General features: G+C 41.7%; 1 protein-coding gene across 9 annotated transcripts in view; it reads right to left on the reverse strand.

The window, feature by feature from the left end:
• ELAVL4 (ELAV like RNA binding protein 4) overlaps positions 1-27,324 on the reverse strand; it is a 169,427-nt gene that overhangs the window by 13,305 nt on the left and 128,798 nt on the right. For 7 of the 9 annotated variants that reach the window (XM_008265276.5, XM_089300718.1, XM_089300721.1 and 4 more), the window contains exon 3: positions 13,277-13,380. The exons of the other annotated variants lie outside the window; for them this stretch is intronic. In XM_008265276.5, coding sequence (XP_008263498.1) covers positions 13,277-13,380 — 104 coding nt within the window. The remainder of the gene's footprint in view (positions 1-13,276; positions 13,381-27,324) is intronic. 9 annotated transcript variants of the gene reach the window in all.

Raw genomic sequence — 27,324 nt, forward strand, 5'->3', positions numbered from 1 at the left:
ATAGTCCTCCGTTTCTGAGGACAAATGAGGTGTTGACAGTCAAGGACTTAGTGTAGTGCCTGGCACCAATAATAAATGCACAGTGGATAGTAATGATCTTGATTCCCATTAATTCTGGACAGCCAGAGATGGGATAAAGACGGGAGCAAGCTAAGGTCAGACTCTGCTAGGGAAAAGGAGCTGGTATTGGAAAGTCAATGACACAACCAAAACTAATTCTCCCAAAGATGATTCTGACAGAGGCAGATTTTTAGTCAGCATGAATCACTGCAACAGGGACTGGTGTTCTTGCATGGCGTATTAAGCTGCTGCCTGTGATGCTAACATTTCATATGAGGACCAGTTTGAGCCCCAGGATGGTCCACTTTGGTTCTAGCTCCCTGTTAATGCACCTGGGAAAGCAGTGGAAGATGACCTGAGTACGTGGTACCCTGTCATCCATGTGGGAGACCTGGATGGAGTTCCAGGCTCTAGGCTTCAGCTTGGTCTGGCCCTGGCCATTTCAGTCATTTGGAGAGTGAATCAGCAGGTGTCTCTCTCTCTCGCTTCCCTCAGTCCTCCCTGTATTTCTGACTTTTGAATACATAGATAAATCTTTTAAAAAATTAAGAATCTCTATAAAAGATCTCCAGAAACAGACTCCAACCAAAGAAGAGCAACAAAGCCCAAAGGTAAGCAGCACTTCACTCATTGTTGACTATGTCTAATTTCTGCTTAGTTTCTCTCCTCTATTTGGAATCTTAAGTCATTGCTCTCTTGGTCCTTGGTCTGGGAAACCTATAAGGGTAGGTGTGGGCAGAAATGACAGGAAAAGGACCTTCTTACATTCAATATCCAAATGCTCATCCCAGTATTCAAAATTTTCAAGTATCCACATATAGTTATTAAATTATTAAGGAATGACTATAGGTATCAGGCTCAAATATTTCTATACAATTGCCAACTTTCAACTCCTACAAAGGGTCAGGTATTATTTGCCTGTTCATCCCCTATCCTTGTTCCCAAGCCAGTGGTTAGAGCCTGGGACTCCTGACACCGAAGCCAGTTCCCTGGTGCCTCAGACCATCAGGATTCTGCTCATTTCATTCATCCAGAATCTCTGAAGACAAGATTGGCATTTCTAGGCCAACATTGTTCCTGTTCTGGAATAGGGTAAGAGCTGGGAGTAAAGATACCTCTTCTGTCTCTGGGTAAGGGTGGCCCAAAGGCACCTGATTGTGAATGTCTGACTTTACAGATGATCTTGACAGGAGACATAAAAATCCTCCAACCACCTCAACTCTCCTTATCCCTGGTGGTTTGTAGTGCCTCCCTTCCACATCTATAAGGATAACACTGTAACAAAATGCTTATTTGTCCTGACTATGGGTGGGGCTCTAGTACTCATTAGCTGTGCGGTCTTAGGTAAATAATTTGATCTTAGTAAGCTTCAATTTCTTTGCTGGTAAAAAGGAGAGCAATTCTCTTTTGATGGGTAAATGTAAAGAATTGAGATACTGTATTTAATGTGTCTACCACATATCTAGAACTTAGTAGATACTTAGTAAATAATATCATTTGATGAGTCATAAATTTTGTGACCCAGCTTGGAAATCTAGGTCCCACTAAGACATACTCTCCAATTTTACCAAACAGGCAAACATCAGGAACACTACCAATGAATGCTTGTAGAAGCACTGTCACCCTATATACCCTTGTGGAGTCTGGATCATCTTTTACCACTGCATGGCCATGAGTTTCCTCTAATACATCCCCACAAATCCCACTGCTTCACATCCACAAAGTACTTTGCGTCTTCCAAAGCAAGTTCCTAATGCTGCTCTCAGTGATCTCACCAAGGTGGGTAAAGCAGGCATTGCTACTCATCACAGAGGGCAGCAGGAACAGGGCAAGTGCTGCCTCTTCCAACACAGCATTCACAGGCTCCTTTGTTTGTAGCCAAGGCTCAAGCTGGGCAGGGTGGAAGGAACAGCATAGCCTGGGAAAAAATGTTTCCTGAACCATGCAGCAACACCTTATCCCTTGTCTGATCTGCCATAATTCAGAAAAGGCATCGGCCTCCCAGGTAGGAAGCCGGCAGCACAGGAGCTTCACATGCCCATTTCCTTTACTGAAGCCTCCATTCATAGCAGTCACTCCACCTACCTAGGAAGAGTGGATAAAGGAACAGAAAGACTAGGCGTCCATTCCAGGCCCTAAGTTCTATAGAGGCAGGCCCTGTTCGCAGGTGGTGGGAGTAAGGTGTAGAATGAGGTCCACAGCACCTTTGAGAAGGTATGTCAGTCTGTTGAAGTGTAGGAGTCAGTGTTAGGAAGTCCACTTTGTCCATGTAACACACTCAGGCCTTAATCCATAATGAAGACAACCTGAAGATTCCATACACTTTTCTTATTTCTTTTACCTCTCAGATGGTTAAGAATTTGGGGGTGGAAAACAGTGATGTCATTTGTTAGGCCCCTTTTGATTACAGTGACATGGCCTTTATCTTTCACTGGATGTTTTCATAATCTAGGCATTCTATTTACAAAACTGTTAATTTCTACAACCATGCTTCATGGTAAGAGAAGATAAAGGTGACACAGGGTGACTACGATGACCCCAGGACAAAGTACTATCCCAGATGTGGTGTGAAGGTGGTCTCAAGAATTCAGGGAAGGACCCATGATAGCTGGACAACCACCTTACACATTTCCAAGCAATGCAGAGAGCTCACTACCTCCGGAGGCATCCTACACTATGATTTGTTATCACTGAGTGCTAGAAGGTTCTTTCTTTGACTAAGTTCAGATCTTTCTCCTCTGTAGCTTCCATCCTCCTCCTATTTCCATTCTAGCTCCACACCCAGGAACAGCCTCCCTGTCCTCATCACCCTTTATCCTGCGGGTCTCACTGACAGGAGCTAGTTATAGTATTAGCTAACTGGATTTTCAGACAGGTCACTTCAAAGAAGTTCTTCTATATCTTCATGTTAGCTGGAATGCAGCACCTGCTCTTGGATGGAACAGTTAATCCTTATCCCTTACTAGCTGTGTGACCTGGGGTAAGTTCGTTAAATTTATGAGCTGTATTACTTGAACAACATAGTTTAGAAGCTCTCCGATAGAGCCGTTGGAGGGTTAAATAAGCACACGCACGTTAAGATTCTTAGGCACAATGCCTCACACACAGTAAGTGCACAACAAACAGCAGCTTTGATACACTGCTGTGTAATTAGGCCTTATGCTAGACACCAGGGGTGTGGAGAGGAATACAACAGTCCCTAACATGTAGGACAATTAGTCTAGCAGAGAAGACACACATATAAAGCAACCCTTTCAAAAGATCAGGCTGCAGATTTTCCCCAATCTGTTTTAACACCCTATTCTCTGAGTGAATACAAACTCCCCAGAGCAGACAGGTCCCTGGGGAACATTCACTCCAAAGAGACCAGGAGAGTGGCAGCAGAGAACAGACTCTCAGGCTGCAAGGGCCTTCTTAGGAGCAAATCTTCCCAAGAACCTCCATCCTACCTCCAGAAGCAGAAGGGAAGAAAGAAACCAGCTGGCTGTTGGAAACAATGACTTTGATTGTAAGCATCATTTATCTGTGTGCTTGTGGCTGCTGTCCTGCCCAGAGGCAGGACAGGTGCCTGCTTATGTAGTCCCACTCTTTCTATTTCCCCTATCTGCCATCTGATACATGCTTTTCGCTTTATCAGGGTAAAACCTGATGGTAATGTTTCCAATGAGTTCTGATTGTGTGCCACTTTCCCCTGATCAAAAACCTTCAGTGATTCTTTAACACCATTACCTGGGCACTCAAAACCCTGTGGAATCTGGTCCAAACGCTCATTTCCTGCTAACCTTACACTCGTGTGCTGGCGTTCCAGCAATAACATGGTCACAGTTTCCTGAATATGTCCTGAAGGCTTCAATCGGCATGTCTTTGTTCTTGCTGTTTATGCATCATCATGGCAAAATGAACTCCCACCTATCCTTCAAGGCCCAGCCTGAATGTCACCTCCTCCATGCTACCAGGCACAAATGACTACTCTCTGCTTGAACTCCACAGAAGATACACATTTCAATGACATCATCTATCACACCCCGCCTCCCCTCACAGCCATCTGTGCAAACATCTCACCTGCCCTATTAGTCTGAGCATTCTGGCGACCTCTGCGGATCCCCTTGTGATACCTAGTCACAAAGCCTTATTAGGTCAGGGGCTCAAAAATGCTCTCTGAATTGAACAGAAATGTAAAAATACATTAGGCAATATTTTTAAGCTTTTTTTCCAGGAGCGACTCTGATGTGGAGAAGGAGCTAGAAGGAAACATGGAGTTAAAGCATATCCAAGAATATCTGGGATACAGCAGACCAGATAAATATTTCCTTTAAAGAAAAAAAAGTGTGGTGATAGATTCTTGTTTCCTTGAAACTTGTTTTATAAAGTACACCAAGGGGTAAGCATTTGCTGGGTTGGTTAAGCCACTGGTTGAGATGCCTGCATTCCATATCAGAGTGCCTGGGTTATAGTCCTGACTCTGTTCCCAATTCCAGCTTCGTAACATGCATCCTGGGAGACAGCAGTGATGGCTTAAGTAGTTGGGTTCCTGCCACTCACATGGGAGACCTGGATCGAGTTCCTGGCTTTGCCCTGGCCCAGCACCAGCTATTATGATATTTGGGGAATAAACTAGCAGATGGGAGTGCTCTCTCTCTCCCTCAGATAAATACATTTTTGAAAATTCCATCTGATTATTAAAGGGGTTTACTCAGTATAAGGTTCTTGATGTCTGTCTAGTGGCTGCCAGAAGGGAGAGATATGCTAAGGTTTCACGTCCTGGTTAGTGTAGGAGCTGGTCTTGGATTAAGGACTCCAGACTCATCTCCACTACACTGCAACTCCTTATTCTTAGTTTTTGAAAGACTAAGATTATTGTGGCCACCTGAATGCTCCACAGTTTGGAAGTGGGAACCTTTTTTCTGCCAAGGGCCATTTGGATATTTATAATATTATTCACAGGCCATACAAAATTATCAACTTAAAAATTAGTTTGCTATAGATTTAGTGAATTTCAAGTCCTACCTGTAGTTGCACTGGAAGGGTCAGACCAAATGATTTCATAGGCCTTATTTGGCCCGTGGGCTGAATGTTCCCCACCTCTGCTTCACAAAGCATTTCATATATGCTGCCCATGACTTAGAAAAACTCAGACTCATTCTTTACTCTCTCACGCATCTCTGAAACATGTAGATAACCCTATTCACCATCATCTTCCTTCTGGGCAGCAACTCTTGAGCACTATTAGCTATGATTACCTACAAGTGAGACATCATTAGTTAGATTTTGCAGATCAGAAACTTTGCCTCAGTGAGATCAAGTACTTGCCCAAGGTCACATAGCTGAACTAAGAGACAAACTTGAATATGACTCCAAGTTCTGGGATATTTCCACTAGGCCACACTAACATGGACAGTGAAATAAGACCGTGTTTTTGGCACAGACTGCTACTTTCCCTGGAAATTCACCAAGCTGAAAAGATCATTCTATAATATTTTATTAGTTAGACTGTTATGAGCTGGAAGGAATGATTCTGCAGAGGAAATAAGTCCAGAGAAGTAAATTAAGTCACCCAAAGTCATCCCTAGTTTTTGACAGAGCTGGGACTTGACTCTTCATCTTAACTCAGAGCTCTTTTGAATGCACAAAACCAGAGAAGGCAAGATACGGTGCTCTATGATCTTTGGTGGAATACCCTTCCTGCCCTGAGGCTGCATGATCACCTTGGAGAAGTGATTTTTTAATCCTCGAGGCTGCTGATGTCCAAGGACAGCACTGTCTAATCGAACCTTCTGGGATCAGGAGAATGTTCTATATCTATGCTGTGTAATATGGCAGCCATTAGCTACATGTGGCTATTGAGCACTTCAAACACACCTAGTATTACATGGAACTTTAATTTTACTTAACTTAAATTCAAACACAAGCAGCCGTATGTGATCACTGGCTACTTCACTGGACAGAGCAGCTCTAGGCTCAGAAACAACACAAAGTTACAGCACCTCAGAGCTAGACGGGACCCTCAGGATCATTTAGTAAGACTCGACTCTGGGACAGGAATTCCTTCTACATAATCTCTAACGACTCCATTGAATTTCTCTGATGATCAGGACTCACTACTACTCTAGGCAACTATTCTACTCAGAGGTTTTCTTCTGGGTTCCTGAAATGTGGGATAGTATTAATACCTTAGGGTAACTGCAGGATTTTCTTTCCTAGAGAATGGAAAAGCATCTGTCATGGGGTCGATATTTGGTACAGAGCACTCTTCACCATCTTTGTTTTGGATTACCTTTAGAGTATCAGATCTTCTTAAAAGGTGGAGCCACGGCTGGGACACAAAATACCAGGGATGGGTTGACTTGAGTGGACAAGAGAGGACCACTGTTTCCTGTGATCTGGAGTGCATAATTTTCCTAAAAAGCCAAGGGTGTGCTAATGTTTTTTTTTTATAAAAGCATCTCGCATCACACTGTTGGCTTCTTTTATACTTGTGGACAGCTAAAGCCCCCAGACCCATTCCATGCACTGCAGACAATCTGTGCCCTCCCTACCTGTATCTGCCCAATTTTCTTTTGTAACTCAGACGAAGGACACTGTGAATGACCTTTAAGATACTTGAATTGTATCCATTTCACTTTGCTTAGAGAACATGGGAACTGCATGTCCATTTCTGCAATTCTTTTTCCCGTATGGGAGATTATTCATTCAAAAGAAGTTAACCTACAATCTGCCACAAGAAAGAGGGCAGCTGGTACATCTGGGGTAAATGTGTCTCCATTTTCTGCCAGTGTTGCCAGGTACCCTCTCTTGGCTCCTTGGGGATTTAGTGACCCAACTGCTCCTGCTGACCTTGGCAGGGTGGCACTTCTGCATGGGTGTTGACTGTAGTCACAGCCGTGGAAGACAGAAAATGTCTTTTTATTATTAACAAGACTTAGGGAGGCAGCCTATCATTTCTGGGTGGGGTGATATCCGTCAGCAAAAAATGATCTGCTAACTCTCCAGGAAGCATTAAGAGTAGTGATATGAGAAATAATTGCTTATGCCGAATGAAAAGAAAAGATGTCTCAGCAGAATGGAGGCCTTCAGCAAGGCAGGTGGATGGCGGAAGGAGGCAGGAACAAAGGGAGGGAGGGAATCGAGGCTCTGGATGAGCCCTGGCAAGAGAAAGAAGCAGGAGGGGAAAACTGGAACTGCAAAGCTTAAGTGTGGAAAGATCCCTGGAGGCACTGTTAGTGCTGTTAGAAGAATAAAGCAGAAAGGGAGAAATGGTTAAGCAGCGTCACAACACAGAGAGGCCACAAGAAAGCTTCTGAAAAGCCTCCACTCAGGCACCTTTCCCCTCTCTAGTCCTCCTCCTCCTGGAACTGGGCTGCTGCCTTGTGATACAGTTCCTTTCCTATCTCTCCACACCCATCCTGACTAGGCGCCAACTTTGATGGGTTTGCTCAGGGTGGCAGAAGCATCTCTTTTGCCGTTCACCCCACACCTCATCCTGAAATTGTCCATACCTCCAGTCTGCACAGAGCTGTGTTCTGGAAATGTTTTTATGTAAGATCATATTTTTATCATTTGGGTAACTGATCTAATTATTAGAAAAAGATAAGTCACAAACTCATTCATAAACATGTAACAAAAGAGAGAAGGAAATTTATAAAAATGACAATACTACTGGGTTGGAAACAGCTGAAGTCCCTTCATGATATGACTGTCCTTCATGACGTGACTGTATATTTCAAATTACTTAAAGATAAGCATGACTTGCACTTAAAATACATAATAAAGCTCCTAATAGAGCTGATGAAAACCAAGGCTGACAAAAAACCTACCACAACAGCCTGCAAATTGCTGGTTTCATTTGTCAAAAACTCCATGCAGCATACCACAGACAGATGAGCCTTCCTAAGACTTTCATCTCATCCTTTTCCTGCTCAAACTGTGCACAGCTCCTCACTTCCCACACAACATTAACTGGGAACCTCTGCAACCTCATGCTAGCCCCCATCCCACTGGAGTAGAGGCGGTCCTTGCGTATCTGTGGCACTCTCTGTGAGGAGTCAGATGGCTTAATAGGCAGGCAGGGTGGTCCCAGTGGAAATTGAAGGTGCAAAATCTTTAGCAAGGTAAAAAGTGCAGGCCTGCCCACTCCTTGAAAGCTTCCAATCTTATCATGAGAACTGCAAGGAGGTGGTGCTTTCTTCCAGGTTTTCTGGAAACCAAATTAAGTATCCCACCTTTCTGATGGCTCCTTTTGTTTTATTATTAGCAAGACAGACAAGATAAAAGATTGCAAATCAGGTCTTTTGATGGGTTTTGTTCCTGCCTTGAAACCTAATGCCAAGTTTTCTTCTTTCCCAACATTGTACTTAAAAACCGCAGTACCACCGGCCCTGTAGGGTTTTACCTCTCTTGGAGCCTTCCTCCAGCCACTCTGGCTGGAAGTCTCTGACTCTAATAAATCTTGCTTTTAAGCCTTTAAATCTTGCTTTTCTTTTTGCTTTGTATGCTTGAAAATTCTTCTTCCACGTGAGACAAAGAACCGAGGTAATAATATTTTCTCCACCACCATTTCACCCGTAACACCCTGAGACAGGGAAGTTTCCAAAGGCAGAGCAAGCAGTGAATACTTCTCTAATTCTGCGCCTCACATTCAGGTGAAAACCCAAACAGGTGTCCCATCATGCTGAAAGGTTTAGGACTGATACCAAACGCTCAAATGCCATTCAGGTCACCTTTCACCAAAGGTTCTCAGTAACTGAAGGATCAATTCAAATGTATGGTAAATGTATTTCTCTTTTGAAGGTATTACAGAACCATCTAATTTTCTTTTTTTCCTAAATAATGTGACAAACAGCAGCACAAATACAACTGGGTTCAGTTGAGGGTGTCTTAGCATGAGGCCGAAATTATAGCGTAAATTCAGATGCCGCTTTTTAAGAGCCCTGGTGAGGGCCAGGTCAGGGACTGACATCAGGTGTTGAGCCAAGGAGTACAGGGAATCATTTTCTAGAACCTACAGCCATTTCACCCACTGCTTCCCAAAGTTTAAACTGATCCTTTCTGGAGGCAACTGGAAAAAAGAAAAAACAGCTATAGACAAACAGAACTCTAGAAGCTCCAAATGGGGCAGATCATCTCCACTGGGCTCAGGTCTGAAACACTCAGAAATGACCCAGTTTCCCAAGTGTGGCTCCAGACTACTCTGACAGGCTAGAGGATGTAAGCCCATGCTCCACACACTCCTTGACACTTACGGAGGAGAGAGTCCTCAGGGTACTGTCGTCTCTGCTTCACCTAAATCCCAGGACCTAGCATAGTGCCTGAAAAGCAGGAGCCTAGGAATAAAAATCTGAAGTCAGGTCTGCCCCCAGGTTGATGGTAGAAGCCCTGAACCACAAGTCTGTTTACTAAAGAACCTGAAGGAGCCATGCAATTCATTTGTTTGCTTTTTATATCTCCTTCCCTGTCACGGAGTATAACCCATGTCTGCGCAGAGCCAAACACACACCCACACATTCTCACAGAATGCACGTGCTGCTGAGCAAACAGGCAGTGTGACATTTCAACACTTACGACCTACTGCCAGAGAGGTATTTTTAAAACTATTTTTTTTCTTATTCCAGATCTCACCAACTGTGTTATCCTGGGTGGGTCTTTTAACCTTTGGGCCTCAGTTTCCTCATTTGTATAAAGGAGAAAATAGCACTTCCTTACAGGGCTGTTTTCAGAATTAGAGCTGACTCAAGGAAAGCAAAGCACCTGTCCACAGGAATATTTCCAAGATTAAATGATAACAGACATGTAGGAGAAGGATTACAATAGTGTTCCTCACAGAATACATATTCAATATATGGTAGCTTTGCTATTGTCATTATTGTTACTTCCTATTAAACTCATGCTCACAGAGCTTTTGGCAGAATCCTTAACGTGTCCTCTGGATGCCAACTCAAGTCCAAATGCAGGCCAGTTGGGTAAGTCTTCTTCTCTCTGAGCCTAATGTCCAAGACAAGGGGTGGTAACCTTTCACCAAAGAGTCATAATCCAAAGAATAACTTCTTTGGAGTCACCATCCACATTATTCATTCGGGCATAATTATGAACCATGGCATCTTTGCTTTGGTGTTGAGTCAATACCTTGCTTGCATGCTCCCTGAGGCCTCAACCTCCACATGCCCTCTGTATTCACACAATACATAGTCACATTACATATCTCTTAACAGAGGGAAAATGGCTTTTGTTGACAGAAAACCATCCTTTGTGGGCACCGGGCACCTCCTTCTAGTAGTCCTGTAATGAGTCATTCACTGCCAACTGTCAAAACAGTGTGTGCATATTTAAATTTGAGTTCAGTGGTTGCAAACTGCCTGTCCAAAGGTTAACTATTAAGTTCTGTTTGGTCCACTTTATAATGCTATAACATTTTTGAGTTAATTTTCAGTCTTTAAAAATTGGAAAATTTGACATTCAAAAAAAAAAAAATCTAGACTTTAGACTTTAATTTCCATTCAACAATTGGAAGATCTGACAACAATCTGAGTTAAACAACCATTATCACTAGTAGCAGCAGCAACATAGCTGCCCTCTTTGTATTATTATACATTCCAGTTTCCAGCAACTCTCTTGGAACCATCCCTGAACCTTGCTGTAACCATTAACCTTCACTGTTTAGGAACTAACTCTTTGTTTGCCTGCACCTATTTTGTGCATTACATTTAAAGCAGCATGTTTCGCAAGAAGTATTCCAGAAATGCTCCTGAACTGTATACTAGATGGTTCTGAGGGTATCTCTGTAATGCATACTTCCAAAGAAGATATTTTTTCCAGATTGGCAAGTTATCTACTCCTTTACGGGAGTCAGAATGAAAAGATAAATCTTACATCACTTATCAAAGCAAACTGAAGCAGCTGATGTACACAGTGGCCTGAAAGGCAAAAAAGCAATTTTTAAAAAATTAATAAATGATGAGACTATTAATGGCACACAAAAAGGATTTGCATTTTCCTTTCCTTTAATATGATTTTTACCTTAAACACTGTGTCCCTTTAGGAAAGGGAAGAAAAGTTAATAAAGGAACCTATCACTCAAACTTAATTTTTACTATGGCAAATAAACTGCTTTAATGAAAGGACCGAAATCCCCGGGTTTGCACATTAAATTTTCATTTGTAGTAGAAGATGGAAATTATTGATTCAGTCATGGCATCATGCATTTTTGAATCCTATAGTGCCCCAGAAGCCCACATTACTACTGGGTGCAAATGTGTTGGTAGCGTTTTGATACAGGATGAGCCCAGGGTGAGCCAGCGGAGAAAGGGATATAGATAAGGGAAGCAGGCAGACTGGCCCTTCACAGAAAACACTAATCAATGTTTCTTGTCTCTGATAGCCACTCAGATAAAGCACCTAATGGCACAATGGGCCATGGGTGCATTCTGAGACCAGAAAAGTCAGATCCACTCAGTCTTTGGGGAAACTACAACGACCTTTAGAATACTTAAAAAAAAAAGGGGGGGGGGGCTGATAATTTGATCGTAAGTCCTTGGAGAAGAGTTTGAGCTTCAAGAAAACTGTAGTGGAAAGAAAAGTTCCTTTCTCATCTCAAGGTCAGGATGTCCATTAAGGGAAGAATAAATGCCTAACATTCTAAAGCTGAACTGGATAACATAGAAAATCAATCAAACCCACAAATACAGCTATCAACCTGATGTGGCCTCAACAAAGAGTTGACATGAGCATCCTTTCTTTGCTTACAGCATGGAGATAGGTATGTTTTTTTTCTTTGAAAGAAATTAATCCCTCTGCTTCTCAGAGTACTAACCCATAATTAAACAACTCTTGATTATTCTCCTCTTACAGATATCATAGGAATTGATTATAAGCCTAGATGGCAAGAACCTGAACCAGCCCATATTGGGGTCTTTGTGTATCAGACTGAATGAGATCAGGGAAAGCAATCATTTTTAGAAAAAAAGCTAAATTTTGTTGCAAAAAGCAATGCTGCTTAAAAAAAGGAAAGACAGATAATCATATAATATATTCCAAAAAGAGAAAGATTTCATGTTGTTTACCTGCCAGCTAAGATTATCTTATACCAGTAGTCTCCTCTGTCAGCCTGGATGTTGGAAAAGTAACTTTATTAGTTCTGGTTTTGTGTTTTCAGACTTTGAGAGCTAGTGCCATCTATAGATTTCCATTTTGGGAGGAATTTCTCTTTTGTCCTAGTTTGTGTCAGACCTGCTGTCATTAGAATACGAGCACCCAGGAGACACTTCCCTGCAGTTTAATAGGCTATGAAGGATGGGGCCCATTAATGGGTTAGCAGAGGCCCCTAAATAAGATACTGCCTAGAGGTAGGGGTAGAAAGGGAAGGAAGGCCAAGCAGGGGAGGCAGGCACCACTCAGGGACTGCCACTGGCTGCTCAAGGGGGTCTCAAAGCAGATAGCACCGCCTTCTGAAGGATCCCCAAAGGTGAAGCATGAACCAACAGCTGGAGAATTCAGCCACAGAAGTCTAAACTGCTTCGGGAGGCTCTGGGTTACTTTTTTTGTTGTTTTAACACTTAAGACAATTTCTATTATCTGCCTATCTGATTACTGCTGGAAAGTTACTTTTTCAATTGTTCTTTTACTATGTTCTCATCCGTTTTATAGTACCTGTCCCTATACTCTAGTGCACTTATTTTTTTATATATAATTTTTTCATTTCCATTCTTTATTAGCAACCCTTAGGTAAGACCAAGCTGCTCAGCTTGGCATACAATGCCTCCTGTCTTGGCCCTACTTACCTCCCATCCTCATATTTCTATTATCAAACATGGGCCAGGCTATTCATCTACTGCTCCTCACAATGTTTTCTTAAATTTTCACAGCTTTGCACGTGCTGTTTCTTCTACCTGGAACAGCATCCTTGCCTCAGCCTCTCCTTGGCTTGATTCTGGCCATCTTTGCAGACTCAGGCTCACAGGCTCCCTCAGTGGGGTCGTGAATCCAAGATACCCCATCTGCTTTCTGGACTGGAGGTCCTACTGCTCACCGTCCCTTCCCTCAACTCAGCCCTTACCTCACTCTTCTATAATTGCCTGTGTCTACCACTTAGTAAAGTGGACAGTAAGTTTTCTTTAAATAAATAAAGAACACTACTTCCAGCTCCTGCAGAGCCTGGATTTATGAGATCAACAGAATGAAATTTAACCAGTCCTTTCTTAATCAGGAGGGGCACATCACCTCTTACCTTTATAGTTTTGGTCTGGAGTCTGAGTCCATTTAAAGTGTTGATGGCTTTCTCTGCATCCTTTGGATCAATATAGTTAACAAATCCATACCCTAAACTCTGTCCTGTGGAAACATTAAAAAGAGAGGGAGAGACAGAGAGAAAGGGAGAGAGAGAGAAAGAGAGAGAGAGAGCACTCAGTATTTTTATAGAGGTAACACTTCTCATTGCAGTGAGTCAAAACCCTTCTATGGGGGTACATGGTTCCTTTTACACTAAGCTTTACCCCCGGATTGAGAGGTTTCCAATTCCTCTTCTCTCACTCTGGTTGATCTTTAAATTCACAGGAGCTGCCCAAGCCGAGAACAGGTAAGTGCCCCTGCACATCCACGCCAGACATGAGTATATAAAACTGTCCACATGATCAAAAAGAGGCAGGACATGGCAGTAAAAAGAGAGCAGGTGTGGTTTGTTAGAAGAGATGTGAACTAGAGTCTTGGATGTCTCAATTTGCTATGTGACTTGGAGAGGAGTCATTTAATCTCCCTTTCCCAGACCACCTCCCACCCCCAGCCCCATATTTCTTCTCTGGAGATAACAGTAGCACCTACCTCAGAGAGGTTTGAGAGAATTAGTAAGATATTGTATATACAATGTGTATGAAGCACATTGCCTAGAACATAGTAGGTGCTCAACAAAAGACAGCTCTACTCTATTGATTCCTGTAAAACTGGGGCAAGCACTGGACACTGTCTACTGCCTCAGTCCTGCCAGCCACACCCACACTCAGAAGGATGTCATGGGAGCTGAGCAGCAAAAACTGGAGATGTTTATGGTGAAGCCATGGCCAGAATTTAAAGCAGTTTCTACAGATCATTCTTTACCCTCATCATCCTCCCTACCCCCCAGACAAAGAACAATGAAAAAAGAAGGGAAGGGCTTCTACTGGAAAAAAATGGGGAACTCCCAATACAAAGGAGAGAGTGCGAATACATTCTGCAAAGAGGATTTAGCTACTTTAGGTGGAAAATGGCATTAACTTGTCTGCACAGAGAGGTAGCAAGTGACAGGGCTCCCCCTTAAGTGAAATAAAAATAATGTGCTTGCGATCGTGCCACTGATTATAAATAGTCCATCAGCTCTGCCATGTGTCATCAGCCAGAAATATCATTAGAAAACTTTACATTTTATGACATACCCTTTAAGAAATGCAGAGCTTGGGGTGGCTGCAGAACCCAGCTTGAACTTCCCAGGCAATGCTATTGATTTGTGGGTGGCAGCAGAGCCAAAGGGGAGGAAAATGACAGGACATCACATGTCAGGAAAGACTGATTACATAAAGCTCTCTTTGGAGTACTGGGGCCAGGGCTGGGAGACAATACAGAAAAAAGCCTGCCATGTCCTGGTGACAGGAGCCCATTTCAGCAGCCAAAAAAATCTTTCCAACAGCTTCTGTTTTGCTGGTAAATGTCTGTGTTTGTGTTGGTTGTAGGAGGGAACCTGGGAAAACAAGTTGGGTTCTGGATCAGAAAATGGGTGACTTTCCTATCCTTTGCAGGATTGAAGCAAAGAGAATCATGAAGAAATTCAATGGCATTTGTCATCCAGAGGAAAATCTCCAACTCCTTCCATTAGGATACTCCTTTGTGTTTTGGTAAAACTGGGTTAGAATAGGAAAGACAGGAGCAAACTCTGCCAGATATGCCCTTCACCAGCCACACTAGTCACCAGAGAGTGAAGAGGGAGGAGAGAATGCCAGGCACACTCAACCTGCTGGGACTTCTCTTTTCATTTCACTATACAAATGTGTGTGTGTGAGACTGGTATGTGTGTGAGAGCTGTGTGATTTATGAGAACTTGCCACACATTCTGAGAAACTTCATTTTGCAAATACAAAAATATAAGGGATTAATATCATTGATTTAAAAATATCATTTGTCCTAAATTTGGCACTACCTCATCAAGCCTAACTAAATTTGCCTAATTAAATCCATTTTCATCATGCAAATTTCTCAGTCATGTTTATCTTGCATATATGAGAAACCTTAAAAGTGCTATACTAAAATATCCTTATAATCATTTTTAACCAACAGTCATGCACCAAGTGGAGCTGTTTTTAAGGCTATTTTTAAAGCAATTATGTCAATGATAAACCTTATTGAGGAGCTCTAGGAAACTGGTCAGAAGGTCAGTTGAGGGGCCAGCATTGTGGCATAGTAAATTAAGCCATGGCCTGCAGTGCTGGCTTCTTGTATGTGTACCAGTTTGAGTCCTGGCTGCTCCACTTCAGATCCAGCTCCCTGCTAATGCATCTGAGAAGGCAGAGGAAGATAACCTGGGTTCCTGGGCCCCTGCCACCCACAAGGGAGACCTGGAAGAAGCTCCTGGCTTCAGTCTAGTCCAGCCCTGGTCACTGCAGTTATTTGAGGAGTGAACCAGCAGATAGGAGATCTGTCTTTCTTTCTCTCTGTAAGTCTGCCTTTTGAATAAACAAAGTCTTTTAAAAAAGAGGGTCAATTGATCCAGCCCGATTTGATTTGTATAAAGGTAAAAAATAAATAAAACACCATTTTAACTGCAAGAACTGGACTTAACTTAGACCAAAAAAGTTCCTGAGTCATCATATGTTGAGGAATTTATGTTTACCAGTGGTGCATCTTTCCAATATATGTTCTTGTTTTCTAGAATTATTAATATATTGATGGCAATCTAAAATAAATATAATGGCTGTAATTTTTACATTGTATATTTTGTCTTTGTCCTAGATCTTTGCTTCTGGAGGAAGGGAAATACATTTGGTTTCAGGTCCTAGGAAGGTTCTAAAGGTCAAGTGAAGAAAAGACTCCTACCCAGCAAGATGTGCCAAAACCACACCTGCCTGTGCCAGTTCCAATCCATCTACCATCTCCTCAGCTGCTGACTGCATTTAGCACCACAGTGTTATCATCAACTGCTCTAGGTGCAGGGGGAGGGAATGTCTGTTCCACTGGCCACATAAGGCCCATGAAGTCATTTGGTCTGGCCCTGCCAAGGCAATTGCAGGAGGAATTCGAAATTCAAAAAATGTATAGCAGGCTATTTTTTTTTTTTTTTTTTGACAGCCAGAGTTAGACAGTGAGAGAGAGAGAGAGAGAGAGACAGAGAAAGGTCTTCCTTCCATTGGTTCACCCCCAAATGGCTGTTATGGCCTGCGCGCTGCGCCGATCTGAAGCCAGGAACCAGGTGCTTCTTTCTGGTCTCCCATGTGGGTGCAGAACCCAAGCACCTGGGCCATCCTCCACTGCCTTTCCCAAGCTACAGCAGAGAGCTAGACTGGAAGAGGAGCAACCGGGACAGAATCTGATGCCCCAACTGGGACTAGAATGTGGGGTGCCGGCACTGCAGGCGGAGGACTAGCCTAGTGAGCCGTGGCGTCGGCCAGCAGGCTAATGTTTAATCTGATAATTTTGTATGATCCCCAAATGATGTTGCAAATATCCAAATGGCTCTTGGCAGAGAAAAGGTTCCCCACCTCTGGTAGAGACTGCATTCAGCATCAAGAGTGAGGGTGCTTTTGGGAAAACTAAAAGTCAGATGAACATCATTTCAGACAGAAAATGGGGGAAAAGAAAGATTCTCCTTGGTATAAAACAATGAACTTCAAACTCTAAAGCAGGACACTGCATTGAACAAGAAGACAGAAGTAGAAAAACTTGACTGTAATTTGAAAGATATAAGATAAACACAGTACAATGAAACTACCTGTGGTTAGCCTACTTCATGAATAGGCTTTCTTCACATGGTTCTCACCATCATGGGAGGAATCCAGCTATAATAAAATAGTCTGTGGATCTAACCATAATCTTTTAAAATGCTCTAGAGAGGATTAAATCCTTAGGTAGGAAATATCAAACCTAATTTCTTTTTTTTTTTTAAATAAAGATTTATTTATTATTTACATAGAAGGCAGAGTTACAGAGAGAGAGAGAAGGAGAGACAGGGAGAGAGATAGAGATCTATCCACTGGTTCACTCCCCAAATGACAGCAATGGCTGAGGCTGGGCCAGGAGCCTGGAACTCTACCTGTGTCTTCCAATTGGGTGGCAGGGACTTGGGCCATCTTCCACTGCTTTCTCAGGTGCAATAGCAGGGAGCTGGATAGGAAGTGGAGCAGCCAGGATTTGAGCTAGGGCCCATATGGGATTCTGGCATTTCAGATGGTGGCCTATCTTATGGTGCCACAATGCCAGCCCTAAACCTCGTTTATTTTAAAAACTGTTTTAGTAGTAAGTGTGAGTAAAACAAGGAAGAATTTAATTTTGGCAGCCATGTATTAGTGATTTTTTTTTTTTTTACAGGCAGAGTTAGACAGTGAGAGAGAAAGACAGAGAGAAAGATCTTCCTTCCGTTGGTTCACCCCCCAAATGGCTGCTACGGCCGGCACACTGAGCCGATCCAAAGCCGGGAACCAGGTGCTTCCTCCTGGTCTCCCATGCGGGTGCAGGGCCCAAGCACTTGGGCCATAGTGATGGGTTTTGAATCTGTGGTTCTGTATTTAAGCATTTGTAGTTAAGTGTACAAGCAAAATATAGAGGAAACACATTAAGCAAAGAATATCAACACTTTTTCCATGGAGACCAAGACAGCATGCTTGGAGGGCCCCAAGGACCAAGACTGGAGCCTACAGATAAATGTGTATATAACTGCATTCTAAAAATGGAAAATATATTTTTATTATTCTTTTTTCCCTTAAATTGCTATATCTTTCCCCTCAGTAGAAGCAGCAAGATTTGAGCATATAGGTATGGCAACAGTATTTTCAGAACAGAAAATTAACATACATTTAATTTTTGTTCCTGATTTATTTTGATGGCAAGTTGAATAAAAACTGAACCATGGAAATATATTTATTGAATTATTTTTATTGAAAAACAAGATATTATAAAAAGAAGACTATCAGCAAAATGTAGAAACTGTCGTGAACCTCTGGCTCCTTGGTGCCCTGGTGACCTACAACCCTCACCCTTGTTCAGTTCCTAACAGGCCTCTGCTATAGCCGTGGGTGAGGGTCCTGTGTTCCACACATGGGTGGGAAATGCATTCTTGGCAGTTTAGGATAGAAACTTATAATTCAGAATGTAGTTTCCAAGAGAAAACTGTTACACAAAATGGCTACATTTTTAAGTACTTCAGTGTATTTGGATTATACAAGTTAAACTTGTTTGAACAAGTTGTTCTTAAAATCTGAATCTGAAATATTTCTGTTTTTATAAAGCACAGGCATGGGCACACACACACATACACACAAACATACATAATGGTCCTCTTTGTGTGAAACAGCAACATATTTATTTTGCGATAATAATCTTTATACCTAACTTTCCCCCTTAGAAACCAAACCCTTTTTCTCACAAGAGTTGATCTATGAAAGTTTGCATCCTTGCACATAGTAGATACTTAACAAATACTTGGTAAGTGATAGAATGGATGGAAGCAGTTTGTGCCAATCCTTCATTTCTGGAAGGGTCTGACCAGAATGTGTTGTGTACTGGGGGGATCAAAGAGTAAGGAGAGGGTTCATGGAGAATTCATTTCCCATTTGTGAGAAAGACAGAACACAGCACATTGATCCCAGGGATGGAAAACAAAACAAACAGTGAGCTCCCCTCTAGCACAAATCCACTAACAACAGAAACTACCCTTACACCAATCTACAGAGTCCTGAGTTTACAAAGTGCTTTCCCATCTACTCTATTGCAATTGAATCTCACAACAACCCTGTGTGAACAGAAATAATCATAATTTTGCAGATGTGGACATTGAAGCTCACAGAAAATGGTGATTTGCTCAAGGTCATAGAGCTGGACCTTAGTCTTGATCAGGGATTTGTAACAAAATCTTTTTTTTAATGTATAGGACAAGGCAGTAAATAGGTTTGGTTTGGTGGGTTTCATGGTCTCTGCCATAACTCTTCCATTGTGCAGTAGCCAGAGACAATATGCAAACAAATAAATGAGTGTGGCTGTGTTCCAATAAAATTTTATCTAGAGAAACCAGCAGCAGTGGGCCCAACTTGGTTTGCTGATCCCTTAGTTTAGATCTTTTGGCTGTAAGTCCCATACTCTTTGCCGTAATCACAGTAAACACATTTGAACCAAAAATGTTATTAACTATTCTGAGGGCCTAAAATATCTCAGAGGGTTTTTGAATCATCTACGAAAAAGTAAATTGTCTTAAGGAGTTTGTGTTAAGCATTTTTATTGCAATCAACCTTTAGAAAGTGTCCTGAGGGTAGCTAATTTTAACCCCCTTTTCCTCCAGGACTCTGGATAGAAGTGGTTTTCCTTTGGTTTGAGGATCCTGGGGATTATTTTGATGCTGACATCCTCAGGGCTGATCACAGCAGCAGAAAAGCTGGCTGGAAGGAACCGCAGCCCTTCTGCATTGCCAACCTGCACACCTTGCTCTTTCTTTAAAAATCATCGTTCTTCAGAAACCTAACAGTTACTCCCCTCACTGGCAAAGCCCCTGAGGAGTCAGCCAGATGGGTAGTTGCTGTTGATGAAAATTTCTGAGTAAGAAATTTGTGGATGTTAGAATCCCTAGCTCAGGCTGAAATCCTGTTCTCCAAGCATATGATAAAAGCCCCTGTCACCTCAGGATCACCTGCATGGTGATAATTCAAATGCTCAGTTAACCACAACTAACTCCAAATCCCAGGATGCCCTCGCTGCCCGTTCTGAGATGCCTTTTCCTGTTTCCAGTTCCCTCAGATCCTCCTGAATACATAAAACACACACACACACACACACACACACACAAACACAAACAAGAGGGTCAGACAGATCTCTGGTTATTACTGTGCATACGAATGGGTATGTGGCTCAAAACCAAACAGTGCTGTATAACCTTGGTTAAGTCATGTAAACTTCATCAGGCTATTCCTTTCTCTGCAATAATAAAGATGATCCCTTAATCCTCACAATCTAAGGATCACTTTGAGGATTATTTTAACATGGAAACTAATAGCAGCTATGATTTATTTAGTGCCTGCCTTGTGCCAGGTACTGTGCTAAGTGGCTTATTAATGTTTCCTCATTTAATTCTGTGTAAAATGGGTATTATCAGGCCCATTATGCAGATAAACAAATGATAAGGCCCATTATGCAGACTTATGAAATGTATTAATCTACCCCAAATCAACTACAAGTAGGCTCCAGGGATAAGATTTGAATGAGCCAGGGTGTGTGTGACATCATAGATAGATCAGGTTTCCTCTCCAGGGCTAGCACTGGGGTAAAGATACTCAGTCTGGCACTGGGTAAGGACTCACTTTGCACTGCAGTCTCTCCTCCTTAACACTGTTATTGGGGCACCTATGAGTCTACTTCTTCCCATCTCATCTCTGGGGGATTTACACAGAGTTGGTCAAAGTTTTGGCTTTGATCTTGCAAACTCAGTGATACCACAGCCCACTACTACTTACTTTCTGTTGGTATTTCACATAATTGCCTCAAACTAAGTGTGGTCTAATGCCTTGCTATTCAAACAGCAAACAGCATTGGTGTTCCCTAGAGAATTGTGGGAAATGCAGATCACAGGTCTCATCTCAGACCTATTAATCAGAATCCGCATTTTAACAAATTCTCCAGTGATTCAAATCACATGAAGGTGAGAAGCACTGGTTTAATGTATGATGAGAAACAATGGAAAGAAACAGACTTGGAGGGGCTGGCGCTGTGGTTCGCTTGGTTAATCCTCTGCCTGCAGCGCCAGCATCCCATATGGGCGCTGGTTCTAGTCCCAGTTGCTCCTCTTCCAGTCCAGCTCTCTGCTGTGGCCCAGGATGGCAGTGGAGGATGGCCCAAGTGCTTGGGCCCTGCACCCCATGGGAGACCAGGAGGAAGCACCCGGCTCCTGGCTTCGGATCGGCACATTGTGCTGGCTGCGGCAGCCATTTGGGGGGTGAACCAACCAATGGAAGGAACACCTTTCTCTCTGTCTCTCTCTCACTGTCTAACTCTGCCTGTCAAATAAAAAAAAAAAGAAAAAAAAAAGGAACGGACTTGGAATGAATCTCAGTTCTTCAGCTTATTACTGTGTGGCCCTGGCAAAATTAACTTGTGCCTTGATTTCCAGGAAAGTTACATGCCTAACCAACAGTAATAGGGAAGGGAAGCTCTGATGGGAAAGCTCTCAGAATTTCTTAATGTATATTATTTTTCATCCCCAAATTTTGCATTCCAACTTTGTCTCTTTCTACTTCAGTATTCTCATCCAAAACATGGAATTAATATTACTTTTTGAAAGGAGTTATAGAGAAGATTAAAAGTGATAATGCAGCCAGGCATTTGGCTTAGTAGTTAACTTGCTGGTATTAGGATGTGTATCCCCATGTTGGGGTGCTTGGGTTCAGTTCTCAGCTCTGGTTCCTGATTCCAGCTTCCTGCTAATGTGGACCCTGGAAGTTCATGATGATGGCTCAAGGAGTTGGGTTCCTGCCACCCATGTGGGAGACCTGGTTTGATATTCTGGCTCTTGACCTTAGCCCCTGGCCATTATGAATATCTGGGGAGTGACCCAATGGTTGGGAGCTCCCCTATCACTCCTAATCAACTGATTAATCAAATCAATTTATAAAATGATAATGCATATAAAGAACCTGGCGTATAAAATATGTTCAATAGACATTGTCTCTTTTTCTTTCTTCTCCCATGCCCCATTAGATGTGGCCTTTCACGGGTTGTCTGTGTAGATGTTAGCTCTTCAATGAGGACCCAATCTCCTTGAAGGTAGGGAATGTATCTGTTGCTTTTCTTTTACATTGCAGTATATATTATGCAGTTTGCACACAAATCCTACATATAGCCGGCACCTACCATGTGCCAGGCACTAAGGGTAGGCCCCCAAATGACCAAGGAATTGTTCCTGCTTTCAGTGGGCTTATTACATAAAAACAAAATACACATATAAGAACAAATTATAGCCCAGCAAAAATAATAAATGTAGCAGAGATTTGTATTCAAAGCCATATTTCAGAACAGAGGAGGCAGGGAAGGATTTTGACTGAGCAGAGCAGGAAAGGCTTGTGTGTGGGGGTACAGTTTATTTAATCTTTGAAGGAACAGAGTCTGAGAGGGCTCCTCTTCCAAAGTGATGGCATTCCAAATTGAGGGCTGAATCCAAGCACTAAATTTATCCCACAGATATGTACTGAGCATCTATTATGTGCCAGATATAGTACCATTCACTGAGGGATACAGAAAAGAACAAAACATATTTGGCTTCTGTTTTCATTGAAGTTCTATTATGATTGGGAATAAGAGGGACAGAGAAGAAATAGATAAATAAAATATCAAGTCTGTCAGTTGATAGTGTGTTCTAGAGAGAAAATGAAGCAGAGTAGGGAGAAATGCCATGTGGGGGTGGGTTGCAATTTCTTAATAGGGTGGTCAAATTAGGCCTTACTAAAACAGTGACATGAGGACAGAGACCAGAGGGAAAGGAGGTAGCTAACTACCCCTTTTTGAGGGAAGGGCATTCTAGGCAGGGGGAATTTCATGTGCAAAATCCCTGAGATAAGAGTATACTAGGTTTATTAGAGCAATGACACAAAGGAATATAAGGGCAATACAACATCACACTTGTCAAATGACTACAAAGAGGAAAAGGAGCATCCTTGGTTTCTTCAAGTTGATTCTATGGTGCTGCTGAATAAGATGTACATGAAAAGCATTCTGGCTCTCTCCTCGCAGTCTTATGAGCCAGTAAAGTGAACATTCTCACTGATAATACTGCTTCTAAACCATAATTTAATGTGTCTCAGTGCCCCTCCTAGTCTTGGAGCAACTCCTGACCAAGATGATGTTTTATTTATCTCTGTATCCCCAGGATCTATCAAGGGATCCATAACATTGTTGGATATCCAGTAAATGTTTGCTGGGTGAATGAATGGATCTATTCACATGTGTATTTACATCCTCTTAACCACTCTCCATCTTCCAAACACCAAACAGAAAAGGATCAGGAAGTCAGCAAAATCTTTTTACAAGAGTCTCATGTCCAGAGGAAGCTGGTAGCAGGTATGGAACTGGATCCTGTAAGACACATCTGAAAGTAAAAACTGGGGGCCTTTGGTTTGAAGGAGAGAAGACTTCAGAGGTGCTCAAATCCCTTTCTAATATTTGAAAAGCTGTCATGGGAAGGCAGGAGTAGATTGCTATGTGGGGTTCCAAAGGAGAGAAAAAGGATAAAGAAACTTGGAGGGCAATTTTTTGCCTTGATAAAAAGAAGAACTTGTGAGTAATTATGCTGTACGGGAGTGGGCTGCCTTGTGAGGTGGTGACTAAAAGTACGCAAACTGAAGCCGGACCTTCATTCTGTCAAGAGATGCTACAACAATACCATAAGATCCCCTCTAATATTAAGATTCAAAAATTCCAAGTTTTATTTATTTTAGAACTGATGCTAATAGGTAGTTTCCATTTATTATGATTTTTACCAGAGAAAACAAACAAACAAAAAAGGGAATATTTATTGAGTACTTGGGGTTAAGTACTTTGTTTATTAGATCATTACTTAAATTTTTACAACCATTTAAAACAGGTATTTCTATCCCTGTTTTACATGAGGGGATGTTTAGGTCCAGAGGGAGAAGTAACTCATCCATGGTTTTGTGTCTAAAGAAGTGTAGGCAGGCCCATCTGACTTCAAAGCCAGTATACTTTCTTCTGCGCCTTGGCTTCTTGAATATGTGCTAAACACCTGCCCTGACAAAGTACAGTATTGCTAGAGGCTTTGAGAGAGCCTGGATTTTCTAGTACTATCTCCAGTTTTTTGTTTAATTCTAAACTATCCCATTCCTATTTCCCAACTTGGTTGTGTCTAGTAAACTGGATCTGGTGCATCGCTGAACTATAGTATTAGAAAGGATGTTAGTGCATGTGCCAATGCCATCTCACTATTCCAAGTGATCAATTTCAGTTCACAATTGATCATAATGAAAGGACTAAGAGTCAAAGGGAGCACGTAAACAAGTCTAGTATCTGCTAACACTAACCGATAGAATAAATAAAGGGGAGAGTGATCCAACATGGGAAGTGAGATACTCAGCAGACTCATAGAATGGCGGATGTCCTAAATAGCACTCTGGCCTCAGAATCAGCCCTAAAGGCATTTGGATCTGGCTGAAAAGCCCATGAGAGTATTTCAGGCATGGAAAGCCAAGACACTCTGGCAAAAAGATCTCTGTGAGTGAGATCCCAGTGGAAAGAACAGGTCTTCAAAGAGGGAGGTGCCTTTCTCTGAAGGGAGGAGAGAACCTCCACTTTGACTATGACCGTGTCTAAACAAGATAAGAGTTGGAGAACTCAAGGGGCTTCCATAGCCTTGGAAACTCATGACTGGTGCATAGGGAGATTACTGATGCCATAAACAGGAGTGTCAATTTGTAAAGTCAACAACAGGAGTCACTGTGCACTTACTCCTCATGTAGGATCTCTGTCCTTAATGTGCTGTACACTGAGGCTTAATGCTATAACGAGTACTCAAACAGTATATTTCACTTTGTATTTCTATGGGGGTGCAAACGATTGAAATCTTTACTTAATGTACACTAAACTGATCTTCTGTAAAAAAAAAAAAAAAAAAAGAAATTATCAATTCCCAACTTGACTCTCACTGGGATTAAACATGACAATAGGTCTGATCTGATTTCATCATCATTTAAAAAAAATCATCTATTATTTTTCACTTTATGTTTCTGTGTGGGAGCAAACTGTTGAAATCCTTACTTAAGGTATACTAAGCTGATCTTCTATATATTAAGATAATCGAAAATGAATCTTGATGTGAATGGAAGGGGAGAGGGAGTGGGAAAGGGGAGGGTTGTGGGTGGGAGGGACGGTATGGGGGGGGGAAGCCATTGTAACCCATGAGTCGTACTTTGGAAATTTATATTCATTAAATAAAAGATAAAAAAAAAAAAAAAAGGATGTTAGTACCAATTGTCTTCAAATCCTTGTCCATAGGTGCAGAAACTCAGGATCATTGAAGAAGCAAGGGGTTCATGGTCTCGTAGGAAAGTCAAAACTCCCACCAGACAACAGTCTTGCAAAGGGCATGAATTAACAGTGACAGCAGAGTATGGGTAGGTGTTTTGATAGCCAGAAGGTAGAAAGGCTTTCTGGAGAATGTGATTTCTGAGTTAATATGAAAGGACTGACAGATGCAGGCAGTAGACTGATGAGGGCAATAGGCAGAGAGGGGCATTTCAGAAGAAGACAGTGTGAGTTCCCTCAAGGAGAGAGGATTGCCTCTAAGTTTATAGCCATCACTTCCACGAGGCTACTGCTGTTAAGACCAATCAGTGGTACTGTCCACACCATTCTAAGTTGAATCCCTCCTGAGGCAAGTATATGAGATCTCCTGATATCTCTGGCAGAGATTCAGGAATCACTTAGGGCAATGGAAATTTTGAGTGAATTTGTTCTCTGGCAACAATTCTATTAAACACACACACACACACACACACACACACATACACACACCAGGCCCAGCCTTCCTTATTCGGAATTCTCAAAGTATTTAAAATCACCTTGAGCCAGTCTTTGGTTATTTCCAGATGTTACACTCTGGCTCCTAAGGTAGATGTCATTTCCATTCATCATATGACATCAACATGCAACAAACATAGGACCTGACTTACAGCAGCCATTTGATATGTTTGTTGGACTGAATGTATTTCTTAATAGACCTTAAGTTCCTGAAGGGTCTTATTAATCCTGGTATGACCAATGTCTGGCACACAACAGATTTTTAATAAGTCTATGTTGAATGGATGAATGAAAGAATGAAATAGGTGAATGGATAGTAATCAAAACAGTTATTTTTTTTGGTGCTAGCCACTGTACTAAGTATTTTATTTCTATCATCAAATCTACATCCTAAAAAATCCTACAAAGTATTTAAAATCAAGGAGAATGATGCCAGGAGACCTCAGTTTCTGAGACATGAATTTATTCAGCTCCAAGGGCTTCTAACAGAGCTCTTTGATTTCAGAGAGAACATCAACCAAACTGTTCATGTAGATGTGAAATGATGCCTCTGCTACTGGGGTAAGGCACATGGAAATTCAGATATATACTCATTTCCAGTAGTCCCCAAAACAGAAGGATACTTATAAACCTACAATATTTTATAAGAAAAGTCAACCAATTCTCAAAGGAGGTTTCTTTTGTTGTTGATGTTGTTTATTATTACCCTTTTGGTTTGTCCTATAAAATAAATTGCTCCAAATGGCAGGTCTTTAAATATACATTTAAATAATAAATGCGAATAAATGAAAAAGAAATTAATCTGAATTTTATTTTTCTTCTGTTTGTTCAGGAAGGAAAGGAGATTCATTCGGATAAGACACTGCTATCAAGTACTTAATTAAAAAAAAAAGATATAAAAACATCCTAGATAATGTATCTAGGGATAACAGAAGCCTATGACAACTATCTCATCTTTTGCATTTATCACACAAAAAGAAGAAATGTTCAGACTGATCATCCTAGGGCAAAAAGTGATTCTTAAAACAACATTAAATTATGTTCAGAATATTCTTACAAGACAGGAAAGAAGAGTCACACATTTAAAATATTTTAACAAATGTTTAAACAAAAAAAGGAGGATTTTGATAAACTCCAAGATAGACAGAAAAACCAGAATTCTTAATTCTTGGCTGGCTTACTTTCACATGAATTAAAGTTCTGGATATCAGATAAAGAAGTCTTCTCATGAGTGGATAAAAACCAACAAGTGAGTCCAGAAATGCAGTCGATGTTAAAGATGGAGGGTTTAGCAACAAAGGAAGAAGAAGTAGAAAAAAGATTATTGTGTTAATACTAATTACATACTCTATGATTAGCCTTTGGGCAAAATGAGACTTTCTATGGATGAAAGGAACTACTGTATTTAACATTAAGACAATGGCTCCAAAACTCCCACCAGACAACAGTCTTGTAAAAGGCATGTGGAGGCTCCTGGTAACATATTGGGATTTAGATTAAATGAGGTAAGTTATGTGAGAGGGCTTGGCACAAAGT

Source organism: Oryctolagus cuniculus, chromosome 7 (genome assembly GCF_051225735.1).
Source record: "Oryctolagus cuniculus isolate XC-2025 breed Fujian yellow rabbit chromosome 7, ASM5122573v1, whole genome shotgun sequence".
Classification (NCBI taxonomy): domain Eukaryota; kingdom Metazoa; phylum Chordata; class Mammalia; order Lagomorpha; family Leporidae; genus Oryctolagus; species Oryctolagus cuniculus.